Here is a 23,253-nt window from a genome sequence, read left to right as displayed (position 1 = left end):
AGTTCAAATGAATGACACTGCTACTTTTGCATGTTACACTCTATAACCCATAATGGCTATATGTTTTTCAAAGTCTTCTGCCAATTATCAAGACATATTCAGTGTATTCAAGGCTTTTGCTCTGGCTCCAAATGGTGTTAAGGTGCATCCTGTCCACTTGAATGATTCCTGATTTGTCTAGAATGTGATTGGGCACATTGAGTTTTAAAGTTTGTGTGAGTGTTTGTTGAGTCCCCAAAAACAATCCATGATGTCCAAAGAACTTTCTGTGGTGATGCCTAGACCAGAACCATGTCCAAAGCTTGTACTGTTCCCAGGAGACAATGGCATCCACAACTGTGAAATAGAGTAGTTTTTTAAGGACCAGGACTCTTCCAAGGGACTGACCATACTGAGTAAGTAGGCATAAAGAGAATTTGACACGCAAGTGACCAAGAACCTTCACTGCAATAGAGCTTCAAAACCTGCTAGAAGGATGACCATTTCAGCAGATCTCCACCATTCAATTCTTTGAGTAAAGTGGATGCATAGACATCATGTAAGTGTTTTAAACATCTCGGTGCAGGGAGTGAAAGATTCTCTGGTCTAAAGAGACTCAATTTGATCCCCATGGTGGAAAAAATGTCTGGTAAACACCATACTTTGCTCATCTCCTGGTAGCAGGAACAGGGAGTCTGGTCATAATAGAGTGAAGGTGCTTGACAGTGGCTCGAAGCACATTGCCAAGATGCCAGGATGGCTTCTCAGAAAAGGTTCAGACTTAAACACCATCAAACATTTGTGAAGTGACTCAAAAATGTACGTCTACCAAGCTAGTCATACCAAGCTTGAAAGGTTCTGCCAGGAAGAACAGGAGCAGTTGTTTGAAGCTCATAGAGGTTTAACCTAGAAGACTGAAACTGTAATTGCTTCTACAAAATACAGAATAGTGATATAAAGTGAGTTTGGAATAATTTCTGCAACTGTCGTCACTTTGTCATTGTGGTTAATAGCGTGTAGGTTGATGCGCAAAAATGTATGTTTTATCCATTAAAATTCCATCAACACAGTTGCGTTCAAAAATTGGGGTTTAGAGCCGCTAAAACAGAACTGTCGTCACAAACTATTATTTGAGCGATCAGCGACAACTCCCGCTACAAGTGTAAAACGCTGTTTGGCAGAGATCGATAGTTATTACTTATTTGATTACTTTATGACATATGATAGTAAAATAAAGTTATTTAACAGTGGCTCGAAGCACATTGCTAAGATGCCAGGATGGCTTCTCAGAAAAGGTTCAGACTTAAACCCCATCAAACATTTGACTTTCTTCTGAAGCCACAGTGCATATGGATACTCCACTTAAAAAAGCATTATCATAGCACATATTCTTTTCTAGACGTTGTCTAAGGACCAGTTTCATGGCCACTGCGTGTGTGTATTTGTGTTCCTGTATCTGAATGCCGGAAGAAGTGCTGCCCATCGATGCACTGTATTAATGTGTGTGTGAATGGATGAATGGCAATAAACTGCTCGAGGGCTTTGAGTGGTCAGCAAGACTAGAAAAGCGCTTTATAAATACAGAACATTCCTTTGAGATGAAAGTCATTCCATCTTCCTCTTCTTTAGATGGGTGGGGCCATGGCTCCACCAATGAAGGAGCTTCCCAGATGGCTATTGGAGAACCCAGAGTTTTCTATTGCCCCTGATTGGACAGACATCGTCAAACAGTCGGTCAGTAAACAAGATGAAATCTATGATTACACTTGCACCTTTGCAATAGTTTGTTCACAAAATAAATCTGCGGAAATTGCAGGTCTCAGATTGAGTTTCATTATCACCCTCCCACATTTTATGATGATAATAGTAATAATCCTCCTCCACACAGGGTTTCCTCCCAGAAGCCATGTTCGATCGCCTTCTGACTGGCCCTGTTGTCAGGGAGGAGGGCGTTCGTCGTCGTGGGCGACGACCCAAATCTGAGATTGCCAAGGCAGCAGCCGCAGCTCAGGCTTCAGCAGCAGCTCAGGCTGCCCAGGCATCACTGGCCACTATGGCTTCATCTGCAGGTACAAGTTACTGCTGAACCAACCCATTCATCACACACTAATAATAATATAACAATGACATTTATAATACAAATAGATGCATGTTAAGGAAAAAATGCTACTTTCTGATAATGAACAACCTTATATATCTTACACTGTTTTATAAACCCGTCATTTATTTCCTGGGATCACACTGTGATTTAACTTCAAAAAAGTTCGTATATGGTTCAGGGCTAAAGGGTTCTCATCCTCCATATTAACCGTGTGTGTTTGTGTTCATGTGTGTCTCTAGGAGGTATCAACCCTCTGCTGTTGAACAGTCTGTTTGGAGGGATGGACCTGTCTTCTCTCCAGAGCCTCCAGTCTCTCCAGTTGGCTGCTGGTCTGATGGCCTTCCCCCAACCCACTGACCCCAAGCAGGCCGCTGCCAGCGCTGCTGCTGCCTCCATGCTGCCCCTCATGCTGCCTGGCATGGGAGGCCTGCCCAACATGGCTGCCGGCCTCCCCAACATGTTCAGCTTAAGCAGTCTGTTTGGGGGTAACCTGGCAACAGCCGCTGCATCAAACGCCGCCATTGCCGCTGCTGCGTCAGGGATCACAAACGGAACAATGGGGGGAGAGGGAGGAGACATCGGGGAAACAAAGAGAAGGAGGGGGGCAGAGGAGAAAGGGGGAGAATCTGGAGAGGAGGAGGAAGATGAGGAGGAGGCTGATGGAAATAGAGTGAAGAAGGCACAGAGGAAGATGGAGAAAGAGAAGATTAATAATGTCACTGCGGGTCCCAGGATCCCATCTGTTGATTCGTCAGCTGAGGCGTCCATCAACGGTGATGCCGCCGCCCTGCTGGCAGCAGCTGGCATGTCTGCCAACTCTCTGGCATTCAACCCCTTCCTCCTCTCCACCATGGCCCCTGGTCTCCTCTACCCCTCCATGTTCCTACCTCCAGGCCTCGGGGGGCTCACCCTGCCCGGCTTCCCCACTGCCTCCACGCTGGCCGAGCTGCAGAGTGCCATGGCCGGAATGCTGGGGGGCAACGTCATTTCCCCAAACCCCCCTAGAGTCGAGGGGGAGGAGAAAAAGGTGCTGAAAGCTTCAGGAGAGGAGGAGGAAGATGAGGACGACGATGAGGACGACTATGACGAGAAGGAGGAGGAGGGTGGAGGAGAGAGTGACTTGGCTGAGGAGAAGGACGAGGACGCGAGAGGCGAGGCCGACGATTCAGTTCTGGAGGATGGTGGGATGGGAGGAGAGGAAGAGGAGGCAGCAGCATCTCCACAGAAGGACACGAGTGACTGAAATAGAATACAAAGCTGACTGCCTGGGACATTTCCTCACCTCTGACCTCCCCCTCCCCTCGCCACGTTTACACGCCTTCACCAGAAAAATCCAAACTATTATAAATCCTGATTTCTTCTTTATTTTTTTTCTTACGTTGTGGTTGATTTCTCTCTACATTTGTTGTTTATCTTTTGGCCAGGTATATTTACTATGCGTCAGAGAGGATGAGGTGTGTGTGTGTTCAGTTCAGTCTCTCTGATCGATAGTGTAGTCAGGGAAAGTCCGCACACTCTTTAAAGACTCTTTTCTCTACTGGTTCCTGTCTACGTTTCTCTTCCACAATCCCTCAAACAGGACTTCACGAGGTTCCAATAGTGCTATTATTATTATTGTTATAATTGTTATTATTATTATTGCTGCTTTCAGCTCTCAGATCTGTCATTTTTTTATTTTTGCTTACTGCGCCTGGACTGTTCTGTTGCTGTTGGCAGCGTCTCCACACAAAGAGAAAGAAACATCCGCTGCTGCCATGTTATCTAACATCAGTTCTCAAAAACACACAGCATCACAGCTAACCCGGCTGTCTGTCTGACAAAGCTGCTGCAAAATGAATTGTGGGTAATGGAGTTGAACTGCTGTTTCAGAGCAGATTTGTAGTTCTCACATATCAGACCAGGTAGACACTGAGGAGGAAAAGGAAACTAGGCTGGCCTAAAACTCAGTCTCACACAAAACAACACACACACACACACACATCCCAACACACACTATGCATACTTGATCACAAGTTGCACACACGCACGTATTCCACCACTACACACACACACGCACACACTAACCCCTTCAAACCTTTCTGTCATGTGACTGTTTCTGGGAGGACTTCCGACCAGCTTCCTTTGAGTGTGTATGTGCGTGCACGCATGAACCAATACTGTTAAACCCAGTCCCACACTGTTTGAAAACCAATCTTGAGTCTTTCCACTGCCACATCTGAATCCTCCCTCTCTTGCGAGGTGGCTGGTTTTGGCTCAGGAGTGGCAGGCGGGCTGGGTCTGCCGCCAGTCAGGCCTCCTGATTGGTCCGTTTCAGCCAATGAAAGAACCAGCTGTCCTTGCTTGGAGGTTTCTGTGAATGGATTTGGAGTGGTGGTCCACACAGGAATGTGAGGTTTCAGGTTTCATTTTTTTAAAGGGGGCACATGACAGTTGAATTTCCTGGTCGCTGCCACATTAAAATCCCTATTTTCTTATTTTCTTTTGTCTTTCACATCCCAGTAGTTCCAGACCAAGTGCTGCTCCTTAGTGACCTTCTCTTTAAAGACTGTTGCTCTAGTCACACACACTGACACCAGGCCTGGCCGAGACAGGACTGAGACATTTTCAACAGAGTGTGAAATTCACAGGTTTCTCAAGAAGTTCAGCTCTGCTTGTAGAAGTTTAAAATACTTGAAAAGTGCGAGAGGTGTTTGATTTGTTTCCATTCCTGAGGCCAGTTTCAAGATAAATCAAGCGCTGCAAGTGGTTTAAATATTTGAAAGTCCATTCAAACACACATACACTGTGGCTAGGTCTTATTAACATTTGCTAATAAAGCCAGCCCAGCAGATGAAGAGAGAGCTGGGACCCCTTCCCTGTCAGAGAACTCTGTTCTCCTCTCTAATGCTGAGACAGCAATAACCAAGGCAGCTTTTGAATGTTCTAACATTACTCTCCCAAAACGCACACGCACACACACATACATACTCTATGAATAACCACAAGTGTCATATGAATAGAAAAACAAAACAAACTGTAAATGATGACAAATACGTACTGCAATCAATTTTGTCTCACTCTGTTCCTGTTGATGCACTGGTTAAAGAGTTAAATGATCAGGTACCTTTATTACTTAGCTACTTTTCTTGAAAAAAATGGACTTTTTGTTACTTTTAGCCAGCAAGCTGAAGAGCATTACCTCAAAATTCTTATCTAGCCTTGAAGTTTACAGACATACCATGTAAATGTTTTTTTTTCCTCTTTTTTTGGTGTGTGTCTTTGTTTTTTGTTTTTTGGAGACATCATGTATGATGAATTGTAGCTATGATGCTTTTAATAAAAGTGAATCATGATATTCGCCTAGGAAACCAAACCTCAGTCTGCATCTCATTATTTTTCTAGCTCCTTACTATTGCTCTGGGAACATTTTCTTGCAGTCTGGTTAAGGCAGGAATGTTTTGCATTGTTTCTGCCTCGCTGCTCTGTATTTAAGGTTCCAACATGGGATAAGGGGGCAGTGTTATTTCACTTTTATGCAGGCAGTGGAGGTAAACACAGCATCATGGATTTCTAAGGGAGAGTTTGCATTTGTGTTGTTGCACATCATGCCTGTGCTACTTAAATCACACACTGAGGCAGCACTTTGCAAACATTTTCGGCTTAATGTTAAGTTTTCATGATATATGATTTCTAATATTGTTCCTCTTGTGTTCTTTCTTTTAAAGAAGTGTAAAAAAATAGTCTGGGAAATTATTCCAAGGGACATGCACGAGGGGATCCCTGGAACATTTTCTATTTTGTCGTGGCCCTTGGTTGGGAAACAATTTGGAACTCTTTATTCGAGGGGTTTCTGATGGCCTTCAACTAAAAACAACTCACTCACTGATACTCCAGCAAACACATGGGTGTTGTACTGCTCTTTAATGTGTTGTATTGGTTTGTGTGGATATGTCACACTGATTATGCATCACAATTCCTGTATACAGATATTTTGTCAAACCAGGAAAACAGGTGGGTAATGGAAGTGCTGAAGCTTAATGTGCTGATGTCATTGCTGTGTTGCCATGAGAGCAGAGAGCATCTTATTGGGAGGTAGCGGGAGAGGAAAAGGGCTGTTGTGAGTTTAAATTTATATATAAATATTTTGACAGTTAATAAGCACCTGCTTTGAGAAGAAAGTGCACCTTATCACCTCAGAACTTGAATCATTGTGTTTTGAAGTAGTCTCCAATAATCCAGTGACATGTCACTCTTCATCTGTGGGCATATTTCATGACAGAGCTGCTGAAAAACTAATTCCATGGGTTAGTTTGATAAAATATGGATGAAAAAGAAAAGGCTAAAGTTGTAGCCCACAGGTTCAGTCAGTTCCGACTCAATAAGGACCTCTAGCTTCAAACACCTGCTCCAAATGACTTCTTAGTGGAAACTTGTTTCACCTGATCATGTGTCCAAAAGTCAAATCTATACATTACAAAACAAGGTGGTAAGTAAGAACCTGAGATGAAAAATGTTTAAGAATACATTAAACATTGGTTATTATATAAGCAGTTATAAGTCATAAAACAGTCACCCAAAAACATGTTTATATATTTTTTAATTCATAAACCAATAATTGTATTGAAGTTCAAAATCAGTGTTTGTTCATGTGCAAAGTTTGTTCAGTCCATCTGAAACAAAATCAGTCCTGGAGGTGAAGGCTAGGCAGGATGTTCGGTAGCTCTGGTGATAAATGGTTCTGCATGATTGACACAAAGCTGTGAAACTAGACTGTTTGTTTTACATGCTAGGAGGTAAACAAAATAAAGAGGTGGAGTGTATTTCAAATCTTCCTCTTCCATGTTAAAGACACGACATCTCATGAGATAAAACTTGTATATTTGTTGCATTGATTGAATGCACTATAAATAATATGTGAGACAGGAAGGAAGCACATATTTGTACAATATCTGATCTTCCCCTTATCTTTGTTCTTCTCAGCTGTTTCCGTTAAAAGTAAAGCTGGACAGCAGGATATTTAAGCACAAGCAATGATTATTTTAGTGTGAGCACTGTTTTCTTTAAGTATTACAAAATGTAAAATCAATTATTCCTGTTCTAAAACATACCACAATCAGGGGAAAAAAAGATATCAACACATCTTGTACTGTACAGGAGTGCTTTATTAGAAACACCTGAACACCTGAGTATTCATATATTTCTCTGACCTCCTGAGACTGTTGTGTGTGAAACTTCCAGTAGATCAGCAGTTCTAGAAACACACAAAATAGCCATGGTCGTTGTGAAGCCTGTTTCAGTCGCTTGTATCAAACTGTCGTCACCACTTGACTGAGGAAATGAAGCTGCAAATATCACTGAACCGCTGGTGTGGGGGCAGTGAGGGGTTTGAACCGTTCAAACATTTGGTGCTGTCCCCAAAAAAAACACAGGATGACAGGGACATGAAGGAGCAGTTGTGTGTTTGACACCGTAGACACCGTCAGTGTGAGCAGATAGGTATGAATAAACCAAAGTGTTTGGTTAAATATGGATGTTGTGGTCATATAACAGTATGAGAGGTCAGATGGAGGTGAAATAAGAAAACAGGAAATTGCCTCTCTCTCTCTCTCTCGCTCTGTGTGTGTGTGTGTGTGTGCGCCACTCCAGCCAACTGTCAAAAATTGCCTCTCCCACTGGAGCTGCTGACAAAACACAAACTGACAGCCAAACCCCATTGAGTGTGTGTGTGTGTGTGTGTGTGTGTGTGTGTGTGTGTGTGTGTGTGTGTGTGTGTGTGTGTGTGTGTGTGTGTGTGTGTGTGTGTGTGTGCGCGTGTGCGCGTGTGTGTGTCAGTGGGGCTGTACAGAGTAGACAATATGTGTGAGATTTTGGCTGATCTTTTCTCGGTCCCCGTATCCAGTGTGTTGCATTGAAACACATAGTGGAAAATGTGTGTATTATGTTTGTAGACGCTGTTAGTTTTCAGAAAGCTTCATATATAGAGTTGCGTTGAACTCTGTAGAATGAACAAATCTGTCCAGAATATGGGAAAACAGCAGTAACACACACTGCTCACACCGATCTCACAACAACAGAGTCACAGAGTCAACACAAACTCACACCATCCATCTTGGTGCTTGACAAGTGAAACACTGCATGCTTTGGTGCTGGAGGCAGGGGAGCCAATCAGATGCTTGCCGTCATGTCATTGGTTGGTTCAGGTCATATGGACTCCTGTGACGTTATTCCCACCTGCTGAACACATGAGCTGTGTCCGAGATCTATCAGCCACTCACTCACTGCTCCCTTATACAGCACACACTCATTCCAGACACTAACTCATCTTCGTCATGATGAAGAATGCGGAGTGTCAATGGAGCCTTCATGACATGAGCACTACAGCCCTGTGAAAGAGTCGAATTTCGGATTTGACAGAACCACCACAGTGAATGTTTATACACACACTTGGACAATCATTCAAAATGGAGGAGTCAGTTTGGTCTATTAGGACGCAGAAGCTGTGTGTGGCAGTCATTTTAAAGAGGCACATCATTTATCATGTTCACCCCTGCACATAACATTAATTATCTCTGATGATGAACATTAGTGAGAGCATTACAACTTTGTCCAGATTGTGATGCTAGTTGAGAAGTCAGAGGATCACCAGACTTTAGGATTCACACTCTGGGGACCAGGAATGTACAAAATATCTGGGTAATTCCTCCAAGTGTTGTTGAGATATCGTCTGGACCAAAGTGGCAATGGCGAGACTTGTTCAACTGAAGGTAAGGGTTAGAGATTCAATCACATCCCCGTCCGTACCTGGAGTTTTCAATCTTTAATTGAACCGGCAGTGTTTGCAGAAGAGTCATAGTAGTGAATATGCCTTAAACAAAAAAAGATAAATAAAGTAAAGCTGACTAATGTGGACGTAGCCTCAGTTGAAGGCACCATAACAGCATCAACATGAGTACTGATGTGAAACCATATATACTACAATGCCTATTATGGTCTGTTAAGTTAGGGTATAGTTTGTTATCAGACTAATGTCTCGGTGTTAATATTGTAAAAAGGTGACCACACTTACTGTGTACTGTATACTGCACCTTTAAGAGTCACTGGCAGCCTGGACTCAATGGAAATCAATAGAATGTCCCCACATACAGCTTAATACAAACATGTGTGTGTGTGTTTACTACAGCAGACAGTAGAGAGAGGTCGAGTGTGTGTCTGTGTGTGTGTGTGTGTGTGTGTGTCTGTGTGTGTCTGTGTTTGTGTGTGAGTGTGTGTTTGTGTGTGTGTGACAGACGTCTGGCCTAATCGCTTTGCTGGAGGAAGTGGGACGTGAAATCCACCAGCCGCACCACACCACATGCACACACACACAGACTCACACACAGACTCACACACACACACAAACTGAACCACATACCCAGCATGCCGTCCTGTCTTCTACCCTCATTTCTCCTTCCAGGAATTTAGAAAAAAATGGTCTTATTTCCCAGATTTCTACTTGTTTACTCAAGGTCATTGCAAAAATGTAGAAATATACAGATTATATATGTCAGTTCATTAATACAAATAATATATACATTCAGTAGAAATGGCATTTTATATAGGATAGGACATAGGAGGATTCTACATGTTCAGAACTAATTTCAACATAGAAACATACAAGCGCGTTTTCAAGCAGGAGATCAGAGAGTTTGAGTCTTATCCGTGTTCACTAAATAGACACCTGTGATCTGAGAGTGTGGATTCTATACGCTGAGCCACCGAGCAGAGCCATGTTACACTGTGATATGTTGGGACAAAGCCTGGCTTTGTTTCTGAGGGATCTCTGCGGGCATCGCGGCTCTGTCTGAATCCACATCACTGTTCACTGTGTTGCCAGGCTGGGCTCTGCCAGATCACTTGTCATGGATTTGCCCAGATTAGTAATTATCCAGTCTTATTGTTGAACAAACTGTACATGATGGTGATGACAATGAAGATCTGCAAAGGCCCATGTCAAGATCTAGATCAGAAGAATCACATTAAAGGGGCAAGCCACTGATTTAACATGGAACTCTGTTTAGAAATCACAAGGAGAACTACAGCCTATACATACAGATACTTAGATATGATAAAATAAGATGGATTAGATAAGATCATTTTTTATTTGTCCTACTATAGGGACATTTACCATGTTATAGCAGCGAAAAGGGAAAAGTGAAATAAACACTCAGTTAAGGTAATAAATAAGTAAAACGATATAAACACAAAGAACTATAATAGATACAAAATATGAACACTGTAAATGTATATGTGTATAAACAGTGGTTTAATGGTTTTAATGGATAGTCCAGCAGCCATTTCAGAAATCTGGAAGCAGAACCATCCTATGAAAGACATCATGGAGTTTCTTTATGGAAATTGTAGAACGGAGCTTGACCTACATTAGTGACCATCTGGGCCTCTCCTGCTTCTATTTTGACCATTCAGTTTTCTACTCTGTCTCTTGTTAGAGAACTGCATGGAGGTGCAGTATTAAATGCACTTATACTAGTGCAATAGTAATAAAACTAAGAATAATGTGTGCAGCAAAAACCTATATGATCTTATTTCTCTGTGCCCCCAATTAAAAACAGACTAGTCTTGTCTTCATGACTTCAGAGGGACATGATGGACACATTTATTTCCTGGAGACTTAACCTTAATCATTAACCTTATCCTAACCTTGAGCTGAACCTAACCTTACACTAACTGAAAACCTGTCTTCATATGGCTGGGTAATAAAACAACATCAAAGAAAGATCAATGTCATCAATTGCAATGTAACAAAAGTTCAATATATATTTCATTAGAATACGTATGTCTTGTGTACTATCACATTAAGGGGATATGTCACATAACTGACATTTAAGAAAGTTTTCTATTTACTAACTGTAAATGGTAAATGGCTTTGTATTTATATAGCGCTTTTCTAGTCTTGATGACCACTCAAAGCGCTTTACAGGACAGTTTTACATTCACCCATTCACACACACATTCTTACAGTGCATCTAATCGCAGCACTTTGTTATTCTATGGGGGGCTATTCAGGGTTCAGCATCTTGCCCAAGGACACTTCGGCATGCAGATGGGTCAGACTGGGGATCAAACCGCCGACCTTAAGGTTGGAGGACGACCACTCTACCCCTCAGCCACAGCCGCCCAAGTGTCTGCTCACAAAGAAGAGTTTAAACAGTGAATCTATACATCAGGCACGTGCACAGACATTTTGGGGGGCAGGTGCTCAAACCAAAAAAAAAGGGCACCCATCGCCAAAATTGTTTATGAAATTAAAAATAATAATAATAAATAAATAAAAACGTACTCATTCTCACTCATTTGTTTTACTTGTTGATGGCCTGATCAAATATAAAATAGAGATGCTACCCTGAGCTGCTTGCTGCAGTTACCTATCCTTCTGCTTTTGGAGTCTGTCTTTTCTTGGCATTATGCTGCAAATTTTGTAAATGAGATAAATAAATGTTGTGCATAATAATCAAGAGTGACTTACATAATCTCTATAAAGCTGACAACACAGTACACACACATTTTTGTTTACTGTTTTCTGACAGAGTTGAAGTATAAGCAGTACAACACTAATAATATACCACAATATAACTCACCAGACTGTCATGTAGCTCAACTTAAGACCTACCTTTCATTTCAATAATTACGATTTTAAATGAAACAAAACTAGTGAACTTAATTTGTAGAATAGTAAAACTGCCTTTAAATTCTCTGCCTGTCTGTCTGCCTACCTGCCTGTCTGCGTAGCTGCCTGTCTGTCTGTCTGTCTGTATCTCTCTCCCTCTCTCTCTTCATTAAACATGACAAACGGCAGTAAACAGCTGGAAAGGCTCTGAAATCACGGATTTCAGTTTTTTGTTGGTTTAATTTTTAAGGAAAAGTCGGACCAGTTGCGACGTAATGTTTTCAGCGGCGCTAATGTTGTGGTTCATGTATCACCAAACAAAGTCGGGGGATTGCACACACAGCGTCATTACCTGTTTGTCTGAGGCTGCGGGTCAGAGGAGAAGTGGCTGCAGCGTTTGGCGCTCAGCGCTGCATGAGGAGGAAGAGGAGGAGGAGGAGGGAGGGGCCAGCGGAGCATGTCGGGGCGAAATTCTCACAAGAACTCAAATAAATGCCCCGTCAGATATCAAAACACATTGGGGGGGAATTGATGACAGAGAGAGTAATTTTTATTCTTAAATATTGATGAAAGAAGAAAAAATTGGGCTCCAGCAGAAGGGCACTTTTCTCATCCAGGGCAAAAGGGCTGGTGCTTGAGCACCACTAGGGGTCTATCTGTGCATGTGCCTGCTATACATAGCACCTCCCTCTCATACAGCCCATCCACACACTGATGGTTCAGCCATCAGGTGCCAGAGGTAGAAAATATGATGTAAAGAATCAATAACTGTAACCTAACTAAGCAAAAGTTATAAACATCTAATAGACACCGAGCCTCCTCCTGGTCTGCTTTCAAAGTGGAAAAATAATTGTCTCTACTAACTATTAACTAATGTGATTTAATATGATATGATACCAGTGGTGAAAAGAACATTTACTCAAGTATTGTATTGAAGAAGAAAGTGCTGGATTTCAGAGGGAAATTATGTAACTCCTACCAGTCTACCTGCAGTTTTAATTACATTTTCCCAGTGGATAATATAACACACTGTTAAATTACAACACACTGTGAAGGATTAAACCAGTGGTCGCTAACCTTTTGTTTAAATTCACTCTAGCTCCACCTTCCTAATCCCATTTCACCCAGTAGCATGGGTGTAGAGAGGCTGAAATTGGAGTCCAAACTAACTACAATGATAAGATCAAATCTGTATTTCTCAAAGCTTTTGGTTTAAAATAAAGGCGAGACTGATCATTTGAATATGTAGGTTTAGGTTTATGTATAAATCTAAACACTTAAGTAGTCAAATGTTTTAAAATGAGAAAAAACACAATAGACGAGGTGAATGAACACTGAAAACCATTACTGTGGATTTATGATAGGATTATATGCAACCAAATAAACTTCAATAGACGTACACTGGAAGCTCTGTCGATATCCATCTGTACCTCACCCTTTCATGTGTGTTACTCTGTGTGTGTGTGTGTGTGTGTGTGTGTGTGTGTGTGTGTGTGTGTGTGTGTGTGTGTGTGTGTGTGCGTGCGCGGGTGCATGCGTGTCTCCTGTCCAGATGAATCTCTCTCCACTCGGCTGGATGTGTCACTTCCTGCTCTCTGCGGTTGTCATGGAGAGGCCAAGGCTCCAGCGATAAAGAGCCATCTGCCGTTGGCATGACCACCTACAGCCCGGCCACCGTCACAGCCACTGTGATTGATAGCCCCCAGAGAGTGACACAGAGAGAGGGGAGGATATGATAAAAAGGGAGGAGACAGAAGTGAAGGGAGCATGGAGCAGGAGGGGCAGGAGGAGCAGGAGGAGCAGGAGGAGCAGGAGGAGCAGGAGGAGCAGGAGGAGCAGAGAGGAGGAGGACGGAGGGGTTGTGAGGGCAAAGGATTGGAGAATGAAAGAGGGAGGACAGAGAAGAGAAGGGAGGAGGAGGAGAGATGGAGACGTACAGATGTCCCCCTGTTTGCTCTGGGGTTTCAGTCTCTCACTCTCTCTATCTCTCTCTCTCTCTCTCTCTCTCTCTCTCTCTCTCTCTCTCTCTCTCTCTCTCTCTCTGTTTGCAGGGGAGACAAATGGTAGAAATGTGATACTGTGAGCCAGTGCATCAACTGCAAACACACACACACACACACACACACACACAAAATAATGGCATTCATTCAACCCAGTGGCGTGTCGTCAGGACATGCAAGGCAAGCAGTCTTGCATCAAGGATCTGATGTCGCCTATCTAGCTTGACCGCAGCCTTCCATAGTTTGACCCATGTCCCATCTACTAACATGGAAGAGGCCTTGTTTATGACATTTACTGCAGCCAACCACAAGGGGGCGATCCAGATGATTTGGCTTCTCAAGCTAATTGAAGCAACAGAACCACAATGCAATTCAGCTATGCATGACATCGCCGCATTTAAAGTGAATGAGCAGTGTTTCAGTTGAAGATATACATATATACATGGGAGGGCAGGAAGCAAGAAGTCTTGCACTGAAATTCAGCAAAGGGGTACAGAGTCTACATATCATACAACATAACAGCCAGAACCGATCCCCTTGATGTAGGAGCATTAGGGGCTGTGACCCCCAAACAGGTAGAGTGGGTCCAGCAGATCCCAGGAACAACATCTGAAGCCTCTGCCCAGAAGAGCTCAGTCCGAAGAGCAGCTACGATACTGCACAGAAGCCTCAAGCTCCCAGAGCTCTGGTAGAGGACCCCACCTCGAGGGAGACATACCCATGTCCCACTAGTGGGAAGCGAAACCAATTTTTACTGTACTGTATAAACATTGTGATTGCTCATTGTGGTAAATTTTGGGGTTTCTTTATAATATTGTCATGTCTCAACCTAACCTCGTAAAGTGTCTTGAGATAATGCATGTTGTGATTGGGCGATAGATCTTAGTTGAGGTAAAGGTAGGATTGGTAAGTTGTTTCTAAAACACTTTTAATCTTGCTTGTTGAGATCTTCTTCACGTCCCGAAGGCCATTAATAGCCATAAATAAATAATAAAAAGCCGGCTTCAAGCAGTTGTCAGGCAATGTGTGTTCATGTGGGCGTAGCTGTGACAAGAGGGCTAATGGGAGAGGGTGGGATGTGTCAGTTGCCTTTTTGTGTATCCTGCTCTCGCTCACTTTTCCACGATGAACAACCCTAACTTTAATATTTGAGCAGTAAACAAAATTGGTCATTTTAGGTTTTGCAGTGTTATAAACATACAAACATTGTAATCCTTGAAGTGACACTGCTTACTTTGTGGTAAACAGGCTACAACCCAAAAGAAAAATGTGGTATGGCCCTTTAAGCTCCAGTAGCTTATTAATGTGGAGAAAAGCCTCATTAAATGTGTGGATGTCAGTGTAATGTGAAATGTGATGTTCCCACAGTATGATGTGGAAGTATGGAGATGAGGGCTTGTATTTCAAACAACAGGCCTCTTGTCCTGCTCCGAGTCTCATTTCATCCACTTTATGAGTTTTCTGTCCTGATTCTCCTCAGCTGAGAATTTCCAGTAACACTCTGGTAAGATGAGCGGCCAAATCAGTTAACAGCAGAGACGGCTGAGTGCTCTCCTGTCATCTGCTACATTACCACAGTTTTTGCCACAGCTCCCTGAAGTCGCACGTATAATAATTAATTTCCGATTCAAAGCTCGTGAAGACGCAGGTGACTGTCTTATATACATGAATGTGTAATTGTTTCTATGTGTGTGTGTTGAACAGATTTATTTGATTCATTTTTAATTCATTCCTGGGCCTGATCTCGTTTCATCCCTTTCAGTTCATCTCTTCTAAATCAGTGGAGATATGAATCAGCCCTGTGTGGTCTGCAGGGGAAAAATCAATTTCTATGGCAGGAGATACGAGATCCTCACTGTATCTGTGTGTGTGTGTGTGTGTGTGTGTGTGTGTGTGTGTGTGTGTGTGTGTGTGTGTGTGTGTGTGTGTGTCCAGTGAAATACGACCCCGGTGCCTTGGTCCATCCATTTCCAGAGGTAGCTGCTGATGGGACTATGTAAGCCTATCATATCGCTTAATGACTCTGAAGTCATCACTTACCTCATCCTGACATCAGGTATCGATTGGCTGACTGGGACAGGGATGATAGATAGATGAGTGGACAGACAGATGGATGGAGGGATGGACAGCTGGATGTATACAGTAGATCTCTACATATACTTCTATCAGAAGAGTTTGAATATAAATCACAAAAGAGCTAATCATTGAATGTGACTTAAACTCCATCATGGCTGCATCCTGTTCCCTGCAAAGAGAAGCAGTTTTTATTATTGTGCTGCTCCACACATATAAGATGACACTTGACTTGATTAGTCCACTGCTGTACAGTATATAAAGCGATATCACAAATCACTGATGTGCCTCAGGGGGCTTTACAGTCTGTACAGCATTACAACACCTTCAGTCAGATGAGGAAAGAGTCCCTATGAAAAACCCTTTAACAGGGCAAAGAAAGGAGGAACACTCAGGAGGACCAACAGAGGAGAGATCCGTCTGTGAGGAGCAATAGATGCTTAGGAAGAAGACTCTCAGGACGGTCACATTATAGATAAGGAGAATATGCAGAACATGTTCAGGAAGGATGTGGAGCGGAGAGATGTGGTTAGTGACAGGATGGGACACAAGGCAATTATTTCATTTGGACCAAATTAAATGTTGTTGATTACAGTCCTGCGACGGGCGTTTCTCCAACCAACCCTACATTTAATGGCTGAGATTCTTTTTGAGTGATCTGAATTATTAGCAGTTCGAAAGGGTAAATTCTTTATTCAAAAATGTATGTTCTAAAAATGTCATCAGCAGAAGTGACACTGTCTACTGAGAAGCTTCATGAAAACAGCCCCTGGACACTCTTACCCATTAGGGACCACAAACAAAAGAAGGGGTTATAGAGATGCAATAGTTTTCAAAACGTTTACAGGGATCATGTCGGCAGAACCACACAGACTGAACTTTAAACACAGACTTCAATAGATTCATGGAACTCTAAACCCATTAAGCAATCAAATAAAAAACAACTAATTGAAAGTTGAGGAGAAAAGATGAGTTTTAAAGCGTCACCAGAGCCGGGGAGTGGGATGTGAGCAGGAAAGTTCTCCTGGAGGGAAGTACCCTGCAGACTGCAGACTTCGCCTGAAGGCTGGATCTGTTGCACATTCTTTTGCTCACCCCAGTTGTGAAGAGAGGTTATCTGAGTTACTGTAGAAGGTCGAACTAGTCTGATGGTTCTGCTCTGCCCTCTCTCATCAACAGGCTGTTTCTATTTCCATCAATCAATCAATACATGGCCCATATTCACAACTCACAATTTGTCTCATAGGGCTTATCAAGCTACATATACTCCCCTTAAAACACACTGTTGTAAAGTGTGAGCAGTTAAAAGACAGTAGCATACAGCTTCAGTAAAGTTTCAGATTTGTTTAGGAGAACGTAACGTGTCGTCTACTTGTAATGTCTAAGTCACTGGTACAATCATCCACCGGGCCCGTCTCTTCAGGGAAAGGAGCCAGCAACACCAGCAGTCACTCCCCAAGAGCCGTAAAGTTAATAGACCTCTTTGGTGAGTGATAAATACATCAGCACCAACATTATGAGGTCAGGCAAGCATCACTTCACATTTAATAAGGAACCGACCTGACATCACAAAAGAGGCAGTAATGCCAGTCAGATCAGAAGGAAGTATCTCACAGGACATTGGTTACGACTGCAGCCAGAGGGTTCACACACAAAGTGAGTGGAGGATCACAGGCCTTATTTGGATAAATGATGACATCACAAGCTATTTTAAATCTCATCAGAAAGAATAAAAAGTCTGTTTTCCTGGACAAAACCATTTAGACCTGATGGAGATGGTTTTAATACATGAGCTGATTGGAGTATAGTTTGTCTAGTTTAGCGACCTGAGCAACATAGATATTAGTATACTCAGGTGGAGAAGCTTTATTAATGGTAAGAAAACTTGTGTTTTATCCATGTTTTACATAAAGCAGTCACATCCATATTATGCTAAAGAATCGAATCATTTATCATTAAGGCTTCAACAGTTAAGGTCTGATATTTATACATTTCTTCAAAGCTATTTAATTCAGAGTCTTGTTGGGACTGGATCTCTCCGTAACAGGCCAGTTGGTAGGGCCACCACGAGATGATGCAGTGACTGGGACCCTCTTTATGTTTTGTTCTGTGTCCTTTGCATGAGACATAATGGGGATGTAACTGTGATACCTTAGATATATATTTTACTAAGTCTTATTAGCTGCTTTGTGGACGATTCGATTTTTATGATTTAAGAGAAAGACAACTTGTGACTAATACACTGGAAGAGGGAGATAGTCCATGCTACCAATATGACATCAGTCTGTACTCTGAGGATTTCCCTGTCTTTACATATGAACTGAGTTTAACCCTAACTACCTGTAAACCTACCAGGCTCACTGATCACCTGCAGTCCGCCACGCAGAGATACTATACTCAAGATACTATATTCCCTAATGTCAAATGGACTAGTTGTATTTATATGCACAGTCTCATCAACCAGTGAAAGTGCTTTAAAGGGCAAACACATTCACCCATCCACACACACATTCATACAGCGCTTCTATACGGACCAATATCAGTATCTTGTCCAAGGACACATCGGAATGCAGACTGGAGGAGCCAGGGATCAAACCCCCGACCTTCTGGTTAGGGGACAACACGCTCTATCTCCTGACTGTATCTGTAACACTTGTCTGTATTCCTACATAACATAGTGGCACCAATTCCAACAGGCTGTTCAAAAAGTCCAGAAGAAAGATAGAAGACCCGATTGCCATGAATTGATGGGTCAGCACTTATCACAAGCACTTGCTGTGTGTGGCTGTGTGCAGCTGTGTGTGTGTGTGTGTGTGTGTGTGTGTGTGTGTGTTTGTGTGTGTTAGATGAAGGAACCACAATTTAAACCTTATCCAATATATTAGCATTTAAAAGCCACCAGGAGTCCGGTCAGGTTTATTATGTAGTGTGCAGGTTATTTTTCTCAGCCAGAAAAACAGTCTGTCATCACAGCAGGAACAGTGTTGTGAACCTTTTAGTACCCAGGAACATTGCCTGTCTAAATTCAGCTTCTCATGTACAAAATGGATGAGACGTGAGTTAAATTTGGGTTCGGAGTCCAGCTCAAAAGAGGAGTTTTCAGTGTCCACAGTAGAAATGTGTGAGCAGTCTTCATTGGAAGTACCGTCTGTGTTTTTAAATGAAAAACACTGGGAAGCAGAGCAACGTCTTTGCTGCTGTGAATGTTCCAGATGAGTAAACACTTTTTGCATATATTCTTTACTCCCCACCCGTCACTTCTCATCTGTCCTACTGTGCAGGTGTGAACGTGTCCTTGTACGTATAACCTTGATTTTATTATGAACATAAGCACATTTATGTCCAGGACAAGCAGAAACCATGAACTGGCCTGGTGTCCCCCTCTTCTTCAGAGGACTGTTTGAAAGCTAACAGTTGGGTTTAATTGTACCTTTATGTGGTGTTGGAAAAATGTATCAGTTCCCCGACTGTTCAGCTCTACATAGCTCTTACAGTGAAAATTATAGTTTTGTTTACAAATTCCATGTTATTTTCACATTTCGCGTTCAAAGCACATGAACCTCAAAACTTGGGAAACTTGCGACCCTCTGGTGTGAATGAGCAGTGAAGCTGCTTCAGGGTCTGGAAGTGAGAACACAAATGTCCGAATGAGCCGATGTGACAAAACATGATCTCCACAGCAGCATGTATACGTTATGTCCTGTTTTCTACCTTGATCTGAAAGCTCGGCAGATTTTTGTGTTGTTGTGAATGCGTCTGTGCAGAGCTGCTACTGTTGCGTTGTTCATGTGACCCTGCAGAGAAAGTCCAGACTCTATTCAACAGTTTAAGGTTCAGAGTAGAATACAGTTTATTAGGTTAAGGTTAAGAGTCAGGGATTTATCCTAGTGTTTGTCTACTCTAGTTGAGATGGAGTTATGCTTCAGAGATACTGACCTCACAAGTGCAGCTTTGCTTTGTGCGGCATAGTCTCTGACCACAACTGTCAGTGATGTCACCGTTATCGATGTGACCGACTCAAACACATCTGCAGGAAGAGAAGCAGCCTCTCCATCAGTCTCAGCTTTTCACTTTTTCAGTCAACATGACTGAAGTGTGTCGTCCAGTCTTTGTTGATGATGGAGCTGTGTGTTGGGAGACAGTATGACATCATCACAAACACTGATGTCACTGCAGGTTATGGATCCATTTTATACCCTCCTCAGTATATGTGTGTGTGTGTGTGTGTGTGTGTGTGTGTGTGTGTGTGTGTGTGTGTGTGTGTGTGTGTGTGTGTGTGTGTGTTGGCAAGGACTGCGCCTCCTGCTCTCCTCCTGACCTAACACCCCCCACCCCACCGCCTCTCCCCTCCCCCTCCTCACCTCCCTACCACTCTCCCCTCCCCCACGCCACCAAGGACTGTGTGAGGACAATGGAGGTATGTTGGGGGAGGGGGTGAGCAGATCAACCAGAGCATGGATCATCTGCATCACTGAACACAAGGGAGGGGCTGTGAGGTCATCAGGGAGGCTGCCTGTTATTGGTCAGCTGGGAGGTTATATGGATCAGTGTGAGCACAAATGTCCTCCCTTCCTTCCTCTCACTATCTCTTCCTTCCTTCCTTCCTTCCTTCCTTCCTTCCTTCCTTCCTTCCTTCCTTCCTTCCTTCCTTCCTTCCTTCCTTCCTTCCTTCCTTCCTTTCTTCCTTTCTTTCTTTCTTTCTTTCTTTCTTTCTTTCTTTCTTTCTTTCTTTCTTTCTTTCTTTCTTTCTTTCTCTACTTAAGTCTGTGTAGATTGTCCCTTGAGGTGTGATTGATCAGAGAGGTGCTTCCATTTCAGGAGGATCATACATAAAACTGCAGGAGAAAAAGAAGAGGAAGAACTTGATAAAATGCAAATACATTTAAAGGAATACTTCACCAAACACTTCCTCCATTTAGTGTTGAATAAACTGCAGACATAGTCTGTCAACAGGTTTTGCTGGAACTACGCGACGAAATCTGTGGATATTGAACTATATTGGACCAGCGAAACTTTCTGAAAAGACTAAATAATTCAAATGACCTCACACCATGAGATGCAGATCAAAGCTCTGAAATTGAGTTTAGTGTGTCACAGTGACATGCACGAAGGGTTGGCAAAGAAGTTTCATATATGTTAAAGTGTATGAATATTTGAAGATAATATTTGAAATTTATGGAAACAGGGAGTCAAATGGGTCATTGTGTGTGTGTGTGTGTGTGCTCATGCATGTCCTGTCACATCACCTGGATTAAAGCTGATGATCTAATCCTAGACTGTGGAATTCTATCCCCCTGTATTCCCCCTGTATATATTGTGTGTGTGTGTGTGTGTGTGTGTGTGCTGGGCCATGAAATAAGGACCTGGTTATGAGATTGACTTTACTGATAACGCAGACAAACGAGCAGATTACATTGTCAAATCTTTGAGTTTCACTTCAAACTGAGTTGACAAATGTTAATGTATCACTGTACATGTATCACTGTATTATTCCTACGGTGTTTTCTGCAGCCAGGGGCTGAGTTGAGAGATCTTTCTAACTTTCTGATTATTGTCTCCCGGCATGCTGACTGCTGACAGACTGGTGCTGGCTGCAGGAGTTAGCTCACACTGACCTCTGGTGGATTAAAGAGGATCTGCATCTCATGACAACATTTTGCATTGAAAGGGTCATTCCACTAATTATATTTGTCAACTCACTGGTGGACATTTGACATGTTTTATGTTTTCACCCCTGTTTGTTTGTTTGTTTGTAAGCAAGATTAAACAAAAACTATAGTACAGATCACAATGCATGTTGGTGGAAGGATGTAGGGTCACAGAAGAACCCTCTAAATATTGTTATGGATTGATGAAAAAAATCAAGCATATTTAGGGGACTGATGTGTGCAATTGAAGTGATCGCTCATTGTGGGAACTGTTGGGCTTCTCTGGAACATACTTTTGGTCTGTCTTCAGTTTTTCGTACTTCATCTTCAGTTATCTTTGCTGTTTTCTACATCACATCTGCATCATTTCTGCTGTTCAAAAGTCAGATTTGCAAAAGAAGACATATTCTCAGCACACAAGGTAAATGTTTGTTTCTTTTGAGGCATCCACTTTAATTAAATTAGATTTGATTGGTCCCAGTTTAATTGTAAAAACATCTAAACAGCTTCATCAGAGGGAGCCTGAACAAAGGAATCTACAACAGAAGCTGCAGTTTTATGCCTTGGTTCGCAACTTTCTGAAACTCACTGGAGTCTCTCTCCAGACTAATAATGTGCCTTTTTGAGTGTGTCAGTGCACTCAGCCTAATCTGTGTGCAGTTACAGGTGAGAGGTACTTCATCACCATAAACCATCCGGACTGGAGTACCTGATCTGCTGCTGCCTCCAGCCCACAGATGTGATCCTGAGCACGTATCCTATCACTGCTCTACTCACTGCCAGCAACAGTCAGCAAGTGAAACGTATTGGTAGGAGCCTAAGAGGAACGATTCCAGCTAAAATATTTATATTTATCCAAACATTTCTTTTCACTTTACCAACTGGGCCACAAAACACCACGTATTATCCAGCCGAGTGTATCAGAACCAGGAGAACAGAGGAGTGGACCACATGTGACTTCTTAAACTAAAGATCAATCCATCAATCAAATAAAGTTTATTTGTATAGCCAATATTCACAAATCACTTTTTGTCTCATAGGGCTTAAACAAGGTGTGACATCATCTGCCCTTAACCCTCAACAAGAGTAAGGACAAACTACTAAAAATGTATTTAAGATGTATTTAGAAAAAAGTAAAATGTAAAGTATGAAAAACTGTTAGCAGCTGTGTACTGAGTGCACATATGGAACCTGAAGTGTAGTGAACAAAGCCAAACAGCAAACCATATACCTGCAGGGAGAAAGAACGAGTGACTCCACAAACATATACAGCTGATGAACAGCCAGCAAAGGTAAATATAATCTGTTAAAAAGCAACAAATAACAAACTGCATCATTCAGTTAAAGAAATAATGCAACGCTGTTGTATGCCTCTGCCAACCAGTGCAGTTTCCATCTACATAAATTTGTTTATCAGATTCATATAAGGTCACTGTGAACTTTACCTTTGACCACTGAAATCAATGCCCAATTCGAAAGAATTCCCTTGACGTGTTCCTGAGATATCACGGTCAAGAGGCCAAAATTGGTTTTGTGAGGTCAGAGGGACCTTTGACCATCAAACTCTAATCAGGTCATCCTTGACTCCAAGTGAATGCTTGTACCAAATTTAAAGAAACTCCCTCAGGGCGTCCTTGAGATATCGCATTGACGAGAATGGGACGGACGGACAACCGAACACATTGTACAGTAAAGAGGTTTTGGTTTTGTCTGCATTTATTTTAGTTAGTTAGCAGGATTAAGAAAATACCACTCAACCGATTTACATGCTGTTTGTTGGGAGTGGGGCAATGACCCAAGGAGGAACCC

The 23,253-nt window shown here is 42.4% G+C and overlaps 1 protein-coding gene across 1 annotated transcript in view; it reads left to right on the top strand.

The window, feature by feature from the left end:
• chd7 (chromodomain helicase DNA binding protein 7) overlaps positions 1–5,418 on the top strand; it is a 69,334-nt gene extending 63,916 nt beyond the window's left edge. The window contains exons 39-41 of the mRNA XM_061083873.1: positions 1,609–1,713; positions 1,868–2,048; positions 2,320–5,418. Of these exons, the coding sequence (XP_060939856.1) occupies positions 1,609–1,713; positions 1,868–2,048; positions 2,320–3,323 (1,290 nt within the window). The 3' untranslated portion in view covers positions 3,324–5,418. The remainder of the gene's footprint in view (positions 1–1,608; positions 1,714–1,867; positions 2,049–2,319) is intronic.
• The last annotated feature ends 17,835 nt before the right edge of the window (positions 5,419–23,253 follow it).

This window comes from Limanda limanda, chromosome 13 (genome assembly GCF_963576545.1).
Source record: "Limanda limanda chromosome 13, fLimLim1.1, whole genome shotgun sequence".
NCBI lineage: Eukaryota > Metazoa > Chordata > Actinopteri > Pleuronectiformes > Pleuronectidae > Limanda > Limanda limanda.
The sequence above is the reverse complement of the archived record's forward strand: the minus strand, read 5'-3'. Positions and strand labels throughout refer to the sequence as shown.